The 10,057-nt window shown below is 39.1% G+C and overlaps 1 protein-coding gene across 1 annotated transcript in view; it reads left to right on the forward strand.

Moving 5' to 3' along the window:
* Bmper (BMP binding endothelial regulator) overlaps window positions 1-10,057 on the forward strand; it is a 262,787-nt gene that overhangs the window by 139,303 nt on the left and 113,427 nt on the right. Inside the window, exons 8-9 of the mRNA XM_031343960.1 lie at window positions 7,219-7,328; window positions 9,091-9,231. Coding sequence (XP_031199820.1) covers window positions 7,219-7,328; window positions 9,091-9,231 — 251 coding nt within the window. The remainder of the gene's footprint in view (window positions 1-7,218; window positions 7,329-9,090; window positions 9,232-10,057) is intronic.

Here is a 10,057-nt window from a genome sequence, read left to right on the forward strand (position 1 = left end):
GTATAATCCCCTTAGAAGAAGGTATTTCTCTAATCTGAAGAGATGCTTAGGGAAGCTGATCACCTCTGGCTTGAATTTTGCTGATTGTTTCTCTGGATCTCTGTATTATTTTGTTATGGTTTCAGGCATTGTATTCTCCTCTCACTGCCTCCAGCAATCTTTGTATCCTAGGGTACAACTGAATCAAGGCTTATGGAGCACATTTCACTGAAGGTTTGCAGCCAGCAATTGGGATCGTTTTGCAGAGGTGTAAAGTGAATATCCTAAAATGGAATCCAAGCTTCTGAGCTCACGGAAGGCCTTAATTGTTTTGTCTTTGGGAGACTCTCACTGATTGTCTCTTTGATTTGGCTTCAGCCCCTTGCCTTTCAAACTTGCCCCCTTTGGAGCTCTCTCTCCTTTCATTCACAATTTGCTTTTACTGACTTCCTTCCTTCCTTCACAGATTATCACACCTCCAGTTTAACTTTTTTCTATAATAGAACTGCCCAGTAAAGGCATTTGTGTTACACTGCTTTCTCCTCTTCTCAGGAATCCTACTATGATTTTATCTAACAACGCCCAACTTTCTATTTTATGCACAAACTCGTACTTTTAAGCAAATATGGCATAATTAGGAGAACAAGAGAAACTTGCCAAATGCACTGGGTTAGAGACATTTTCACGTACTTGTGCTTATTGTCTGTCCACATGTGCTGATCTGAATTGAAACAAGTGTAGTAGATGCTGCCAAGCTGAGGGCATGGTGGAACCTGTGCCATCTAAATGGGAGTTCATCAAAGATTAAGGAGTGATTGGACATGGCCTTGCAGATAAATAACACTGATTAAAGCTTTGAAGCAAATGCTGTTGATGTGCTGAGACTAGTTAGAAGTTTCTCACATGAGCAATGGCTGTTGTATGTAGTACATGTTTTACTGCTTTGTGTTTTTAAGATAGACTACAAGAAGAACAGTAAGTTTTGGGAAATGCAAAGATCATAATTCTGCCAAGTGAGACCTTTTCCATCTTTCTGCTAAACCAGAGTGGAATGATACATACATGGCTTAAATCAAGCTGTCCAGTCAGCCTCTGAGCCACTCCCTAGAATGTTTTGTGTTGAGCCATGATGACTATGGGATTAAAGTGAGATTTTGTGTTCTTTTCCGGTGAGAAGAAACATATCCTCTCAACAACAAAAGCAACAAGACTGATAAAGGCAAACACCAGAAAACTTTCTGGTTGTTGAAAATTGAAAAATGTAATTCCACTTCTGGCTGAGTGGATACTGACTTGCTCTTAGATTTTCTCTTCACCAGGATGCCTGCATGTGGAATACCTCTGCCACTTAGGCTGCAGAATTTCCATCCTCCCTTTGCTCATTCTCAACAGAGCGTCTCATCAAAGATCAGGATACACAGAGCAGTCAGTACCCAAGACACCTCTTCATATGGCACAGCCCAGGATAATACTGAAATTACATCATCACTAGAAAGTCTAATAGTTATCATCTGCCATCTGATGGGAGTTTTGATAAGAGCCAGGCACTTTGCTAAGATTTATATCCATAATTCTAGGTATAATTTACATTTTGTGAGGGGTAATTTAAGGCAATGGTCACATCTAATCCAGGAAATAACTTGTAGTGCCTGTTCAGGAATCAATCACTAGATCAGTCAATTCATAGATCCTTCCGTCATGTATGTGCTGCCCACTGAGTAATCTATCCATTGATGCAGTAGTATTGAGTAGAGTAAAAATAGTACAAGCAAAAGGCTGTGCAACAATTGAAAAGGGCCATTATCCTAAGAGATGAAAGGACCTCTGGTGAGGCAGTGTAGACTTCAGCCATGAATAAGAGGTATTTCAATTGATTTATAAGCAACATTCTGCATAGAGGCATTACACTATTATTTATTTTTGAGACAGAATCTTGCTTGTAGCCCAGGCTAATATTGAATTTGTGTTCTTCCTGTCTCTTCCTCTCAAGTACTAGGACTATTAACATGTATCACTGTGCCCAGCTCTTCATAGAGCTTCGTATCTATTTTTAATTTTTCATTAGTTATTTTAGAATGTTGTGCAATGTGTTTTGATCATATTCATACACCTTCTGCACTCTTCTCAGATCAACTCACACCTTCCCCATACACTCAACTTCATGTCCAAACCAAAACAAAACTAACAAAAACCAAAATAAAAACCAAAATATTCTTGGGTGTGTGGTTATACTCTTAGAGAAAACTGACTCTCCTCCCAACAGCTAACAAACAAACAAACAAACAAACAAACAAACAAATCACAATAAGTCCTAAGCTTGGCCTGGAATTTCACACCCAGCTTCCACCTCCATGTTAGGATTGGGTGTGTCCTGGGCTTGCAGAGGAGGTCTTGTGTATTCTGTCACACCTGCTGAGAACTCATGGGCAGCTTCCTATTTCCCTATAGTCACCCACCCCCTGCTTTTTACACTCTATCTATCCTCTCTTTTGAAATGAGCATTGAGCCTTGGGAGGAGGGAGTATAGTGTACATGTTTCAATTACAGCCGAGCATCCCACAGTCTCCTTGTTTCTAGGCCTTGGCTGGGTGTGGGTCTCTGTTAATCACTATCTACTACAGATAGAAGCTTCACTGACGAAGGTTAACAGATGCATTGATACATCAGCATAATGATTATACATTAGAAGTCTACTTAATGCCTTTTAGCAAAACAATAGCAAACTCTCCTCCATGACCTATGACCTATCTAGCCATGGGTTTTTGGCTTGATAGTGATGCCAGTTATAAGGTTCATCTTGTAGAGTATGACAAAAATTGAGTCAGAAAGTGGCTGGTTACGTCTATAATGTCCATAACAATACTGCTCCATTGGGCATGCCTTGCCTGGCTAGTCATTAGTGTAGCTTGCCATCTTCACAGCTGGGTAAGAGTGATGATGAGCTTTCTCCTCTGGTAATATGCATAGCACCTTCCAGCCCAAAGCTAACAAGTAGGAACAAAACTTCCAAGTCAACACTAGCTTGCTTTTTCATGTTTCATGACTCAAGGCTGTGGTGTCTTCAATAATAGCCCTCATGTTCTAGAGGGTAACCAGGAACAATGGTAATAAATAGCCTGCACTGCTTAGGTATGGGATGTAGACCTGAGACATCAGAAGCCAACAACTCTACAATAAGTAACTCATTCCTGGCAATGGTCTTTTTATTAGTCTTCAGTATATAATAGAGGTATTATTTTTTGGTCATAGGGTAAATCTCTCTCTCTCTCTCTCTCTCTCTCTCTCTCTCTCTCTCTCTCTCTCTCTCTCTCTCTCTCGTGTGTACAGAGGTAGATTTCCATATGACTTTTTCAAAACACTTTTGTGCTATTAATTCCTCCCCATATTTGCTACCCTCTCCCCTCCATTAGCCCAATTTAACTCTTCCCATTCTCTTATTTACTTTTAATGCTTCGAACATATCAGTATAAGTTTGTACCAATGTGTTCTGTCTTTATCCACTTGAAATTCCCAAGCTATGGTCCCTTAGTAACTTTTTGAATGCTATGTCCACTCCACATGAAATATAAGTATCTGGATGAAGACTCAAAACTAGTATGTATTTATGAGAGAAAAATAGGAGACCTTTGACTTTCTGGGTCTGGATTACCTCAATGAGAATGATAATTTTCAGCTTCATCTATTTGCTTGAAAATTTCATTTTTGTTATTGGCTGAATAGTATCCCACTGTGTAAATATGCCACATTTTATTTATCTATTTGATAACTGATGCACCAATAAATGAAGAGCCTGTCTCTGTCCTATGGCCATTAATGAGCAGAATAGTGGTAACCATGAAAGAGCAGGCATTGTTATATTAGGATATGAATTCCTTTTAGAACATACCTCAGTTGACCATACGATAGATCTGTTTTCAGCTTTTTGAGGAACTTCCAAACTTATTTGCATAATATAGCTATATCAGTTTGCATTCCCACCAGCAGTGGGTAACTGTTCCCCTTTCTTTACAGCCAAGCCAGCTTTTGTCCGTTTTTTATTTTATTTAGTTTTATCTTATTTTTTACTTTGTTTCTGATGTTGTTTGCTTGCTTGAGTTTAGTCACTCTGGCTGGGCTAAGATGGAAAATAAAATCAGTTTGTCATTTTCATTTCTCTAATGACTAAATCTGATGAACATCTTAAAACATATTTCTTAAGCATTTGTATATCATCATGTGAGAACTTTCTGTTTAGGTCCATGCCTTGTTTCTTAATTGAGTTGTTTGGATCTTGGTGTTAATTGTTTTTGAGTTATTTGTATCTTGTAGATACTAATCCTTTGTCAAATATATAGCTAGAAAACATTTCTTCCTATTATTTGGACTGCCTCTTCTCACAAGGGATGGTATTTGCTGGATATCAACAAGAAATGACAGAAAGTATACATGAAAGCTAAGTAACTAAAATTGGATGGTGGAAAAAAGCTAAAGGGAAGCTTAAAATTTTCTAGAATTGAATGAAAACATAAACAGCATACTGAAATCTATTGGAATTTATTTATTTATTTATTTATTTATTTATTTATTTATTGTACTTGTCTGACCTTGGCCATGTTTGTGTTCAGTTGTAAAATTCTTGAGGTACATATAAAGTATGGGCTTAATTATACAACTACTTCACAGAAGCAGAATTTTACTTTGCATATCTCTGATGGACTGATAGAATAATGTTCAATTTGTGAACAATTACTAACACCATTGCAGTACTAGATACTTTTAAAACTGGTTAGAGGTGTCTCTTATACTATAGTGTTCTAAAAATAAGATGTGTCTTAGCAGAGGTAATTATAATGGAATGTATCAATCCATGTGATTCAGTCAATGGTTTTCTTTTCTTCCCCCTCCTTCCCTTTTCCTCCCTCCCTCCCCTCCGTCCCTCCTTCTGTGCCTCCCTCTCTTCTGTCCTTTATTTTCCTCCCATCTTTTTCCCTTCCTTCCTTCCTTCCTTCCTTCCTTCCTTCCTTCCTTCCTTCCTTCCTTTTAATTTTTCTGAGATAGGGTTTTTCTGTGTAACTAGACTGGCTGCCCTAGAAACTAACTGTACAGGCCAGAACTCAGAGATCTTCCTGCCTCTGCCTTCTCAGTGTTGGGACAAAGACAAACACCACAACTTCTGGCCCAGCTAATGGTTTTCTAACATCCCCTGAATAACATCAGAGGGATTCTTGGCAGAATACTTGGGGAGGAAATTGATTTATATGTTGCTCAGAGTTAAAGCATCTTAAAATGTGGTTGGAAACATGAGAATTACATGTGTTAGTTAGGTATTAATAACAGCGATGGGCTAGGGAAACTTCTCAGTGGGTAACAATGCTTATCATGCTAGTACAAAGACAATCATTCAAATCCTCACAACTGGGGTGGTAAGTAGACTGACATGTGGGTAGTTTGTAATCCATCTTGCAGGAATAGAGATAGAGGAATCCCTGGAAGTGGTTTTCTACACTAGCCCAATCATTGATTTCTGGATACAAGTGAAAGAACATGCCATAAAATAAATTAAACACAGAAAGACACCTGATGTCAACCCATCCAAACATGCATGCACATACCCATGGACACACACATGTATACACACACACACACACACACACACACACACACACCTGCATATACACGTGTGCAATTACACTCATCCACAATACTTACATGCCCACTACACACACACATACAAGCCAAGAAAGCATTCTTATTATGCTAATTTGGTCTAATCATGGGATATTTTTTGGTTGTAGGCTTTAACATTACCATTACAGATAGAGGTCATAACAGGGGGCAGTGGTTGTTGACGCCATGTTATGAGTGAAATCAGACAGCTCAGAGTGATCACACCCAAGGTCATGAAGGAGTCTATCTATGAGATCCAAAGCGTAGCTCACTGTTGTCTTCTGATGTCTGGCCAGATGTTTTTCTCATGATGAGACCCAGTTGATTTAGAGCTGGGTCTGCTCTGAATCCTTGACTGTTCATAGAAGAAAACAAATTTTTCTTACCTCCTATTAATTCTATTTCCAAATGCTGTAAGAACAGCATTTCATATGTCTGTGGACATTCTGTGCCTACTGATAAAGAGTCCATCAGGCCTACTAATGCCGAATGTTAATCTTTCGTAAAATGAAAGAGGAATGTGGCTATAAATTTCTTCAGTGAGCATGAATTATTGGTTTTTAACTTAGTCTTTAATTAAAGTAACATTTCAGAGATGGTTGCATGCTGTCTTGTGAGTAGAAAGTGGTGAAAGGAATAAATCAGACCATATTCTCTTTCTGGGAGTGTGTTGGCTCCTCATTCACCATTCCAGTCCTCACAAAAGCTGGATATGGCATATGGAGTTGGACTCACCCTTTATGTCTCTTGAATTAAGCTTCCCTTTTATGCCTCTGTGTCATTTCTTTCCAGATCTTATACATAAACCCATTTAGACTATTATAAAAAAATATTGACTGAATAACTTCCAAACAACATAAATGTATTTCTAGAGCCTGGGAAGTCCAAGAACAAGGTTCCTACTGATTCTTTGAGATTTTTCTTCATAGCTCACTAATGTTTCTCTTGGTGTTCTTCAAACACCATGGGAGTAACAGAGATGTTTCTGGGGTCTTTTACATAAAGACATTCTAATGGGAATTCTGCCCTATGATCTATTCACCTCCGAAAGCTCTCCCCTGCTAATATTATTACTTGGTGGTTAAGTGTCAGCATCTGAGTTTTGTGGAAACACAATCATTCAGACCATATCAGATGTCACTTTACAATAACCCTTAGTATATCTCAGCTATTTCTTACTGCAGCCACCTTCTCATTGCTGCTACATTGGGAGATGATTTTATTTGTTGTTTAAGATATAGCAGAATTAGACTCAATGTCTAGAATTCATCATGTTGTTCTGAAATGAGTCTACCTCCATGTAAGCTTCACAAGGCAACTTATAGCCATTGTGGTAAGCAGATAGTAATAGTTCATTGAATCTGCAAAGTTCATGGTGTAATTAAATTTTAACACAATGGATTTTCATGTTGATAATTTTTAGGGGCCTCCTGGTATACCTGACCCAAGGCTCTATTTTTGTATATTATATTTACTTGGTCTTGTGAGATTTTTCCATAGCCCTGTGATGTCGTTATTAATGACAAGACAGTAAAATTGGCTATTTCTGGCTTCTATCTTGCTTACATTGCACTTATTCCTGCTTCCCTATAGGTCAGAGGAAAGTATTCGACCTTCCTTTTGGGAGCTGCCTGTTTCGCAGTGATGTTTATGACAATGGAGCTTCATTTGTCTATGATAACTGCACAGAATGCACTTGTAAGGTAAGGGGATTCTAGGGGCTATGGTACTACCCAATGGGCTTAGATTACAGTAAAACTGTAGGCAAATGTAATAGCATTTTGCTCATCAGGAGGAACCATTGCTGCTGGTATCTGAAGAGTATAATCATACTCAAGGTTACAAAGAAGATCTGAAAGCCCTCCTAAGGATTCTCTACAATCAAATACAGATGGCTGTGTTCCAGGGCTCTACCTATCTGAGATGAATTCTATAGCATACTTTGCAGTGAAAATAACTAATTGTATTCAAGAGAAGACAAAGGACTGGTTTTATAGTTCACTATAGAGATAACCTTGATTGATTTAAAAGCCCATGGAAACTCTAATGAGGTGATGCCTACATCTCATGGTTTGCATGATCCTTTGTTAAATATACACCTCCTGGTATACACGCTGCTGTATAAAAATACATAGAGCATCACCTTGTGAACCTGGTATCCATGTCTACAACATCACATCTACACTGAAATCTCACAGACCACAGTTTTCTCTTGGAAGCTGAAACTGAAACTTTGTTGAAACCTGTCACCTTCATGATTCTCCTGCTTGAGGGGTAGCCCATTTGCCCACAATGGGAGCTAATTGTGCTATCATTTACATCATTTGGGCTTTTCAGGAAATCTAGGGCTTTGAGAGACAATCAGGCAGTGTGTCCCAGTCTTCCAGCAGGACTAGAATGGATACTTTCCCTGAAATTGTCAGGGGCTTATCCTAATCTGAGTTCATAGACATTTTGGGGAAAGTCGATACTTGATGAGTTAGGTATTCTATTCCTGTGAAGAGGTACCACAAACAAGGTGACTCTTATAAAAGCATTTAATTTCATACTTTCTTAGTTTCAGAATGTTAGTCTATTATCATCATGGAGGAAAGCAGATAGGCATGGAGTTGGAGCAGTAGCTGAGAGCTTTATATCCTGATCTATAGACAGCATAAAGAGTGGGTGAGTGAGTGAGTGAGTGAGTGAGTGAGGGAAGGAGAGAGGGGGAAGAAAGGGTGGGAGGGAGGAAGGGATAGAAAGGAGAGAGAGAGAAAGAGAGAGAGGGAGAGGGAGAGGGAGAGGGAGAGGGAGAGGGAGAGGGAGAGGGAGAGGGAGAGGGAGAGGGAGGGAGAAGCAAGCCTGGCTGAACTTTTTAAACCTCAAAACTTACCCCCAGTGACACACTTCCTCCCAATAACACCACACCCCCTAATACTTCTAATTTTTCTCAAACAGTTCATCAAGTCAGAACTAAATGCACAAATGTATGAGTCTGGAGGGGGCATTTTATTTAAACTACCACAGATGGGATTTGTTATATCAATACCCCCTTTCTTTTTGTGTAGAGCTTCCCTCTCTAACAGACTCATTGAGGGTTCTTCTTGATTTCTCAGGCAGGTCTGGGAAACCCAAACAAGCTCTATTATGTAGAAAATGAAAGAAGGGCAGGAAGAATGGAATCTGTCAGCCCATAATGATCTGGAATTTCTTGTCTCACTGAGGAAGTATGCTGGGGTCTTGAGCATGAAGTTAGAGACCAGTAGAAGCACGTCTGGGAGTGTGGCACACCCTCACCTGCTACAGATATTAGCCAGAAAGCATGTTCTGAAGTGGATCGAAAGCTTTTTGTATGACATTAAAGCATGGTACTAGGAAAGTACGGCTTAGAGCCATTGTGGATTATTAAAGGAGGGCTGAGAAGGCTGTGTAGGAGAGGTGAATGTCAGTTTTAATTTCTAGTCTGCCTTGCCTTTGGGTCTCCAGGACTCTACAATGGTTTGTAAGAAGAAATGTTCCCACCCTGGTGTCTGTAACAATGATGAGGATGCTTGTTGTGAAGAGTGTCTCCTACGGGTGCCCCCTGAAGATGTCAAAGTGTGCAAGTTTGGTAGCAAGATTTTCAGGGTATGTATGAGATAAGCCATTATGATGTCATGGGCTTGTGGGAGCCATCATACTATAATGGCCATTAAAGAGCTCTGGGCATAATACAGATTAGAATTTTGCATAATTTATACATTTTAAAGCACACATGTATATTTGGTATATTAATTTACAAATGCGTATATATATGTGTATATATATCCTGAGTGGCTCATACATATATATGTATGTATACACATATATATGCATATATATATATGCATACACACACACACACACACACACGCACATATAAAATCAGAATAGGAAAGATTCCAAATGTGTCAGTGTTATTGGTCTTTCTACATGTCATCAGCCAGTGCCTGAGGTTCAGCTGAGCATGCCAAATGGCTGGTGTAGTTATGGTCCCAAATGACTGAAAGCATACCATTTATTTGAGGATGCTAAGTACTCCTTGTCAAGATTATAACCACGGCAAGATCCTGATGGATCTAAAACATGGTGCTTTCAGCAGCATTTTACAAATTTCTTTTTTAAAAAGGCTCAATTGGAAAGTGTTAAGATGAAGATGTTTACCATATAAGTTTGAGAGTCCAACTCCAAGGTACTCAAAGGCTTGCTTACTGGCCTTCCAATACTGCCTGGCATGTGCTCTACATTGTTTTATCGTGATCTTATTTGGAAAGCTGTGTAGTATGCATTTGGCTTCAGGAAGCAGGCATTGTTTTTGCTCAGACTATCTCCCCTTTCATATCTGCTATGGTTTCCTTAAAGATGAGGGAGACTTTGTAACAAAGATGTGCTTGATGATACCCATGAACACCTAGACTCTTTTTTTTTTTTTTTT

The sequence above is a fragment of the Mastomys coucha genome, unplaced genomic scaffold (assembly GCF_008632895.1).
Source record: "Mastomys coucha isolate ucsf_1 unplaced genomic scaffold, UCSF_Mcou_1 pScaffold23, whole genome shotgun sequence".
Classification (NCBI taxonomy): domain Eukaryota; kingdom Metazoa; phylum Chordata; class Mammalia; order Rodentia; family Muridae; genus Mastomys; species Mastomys coucha.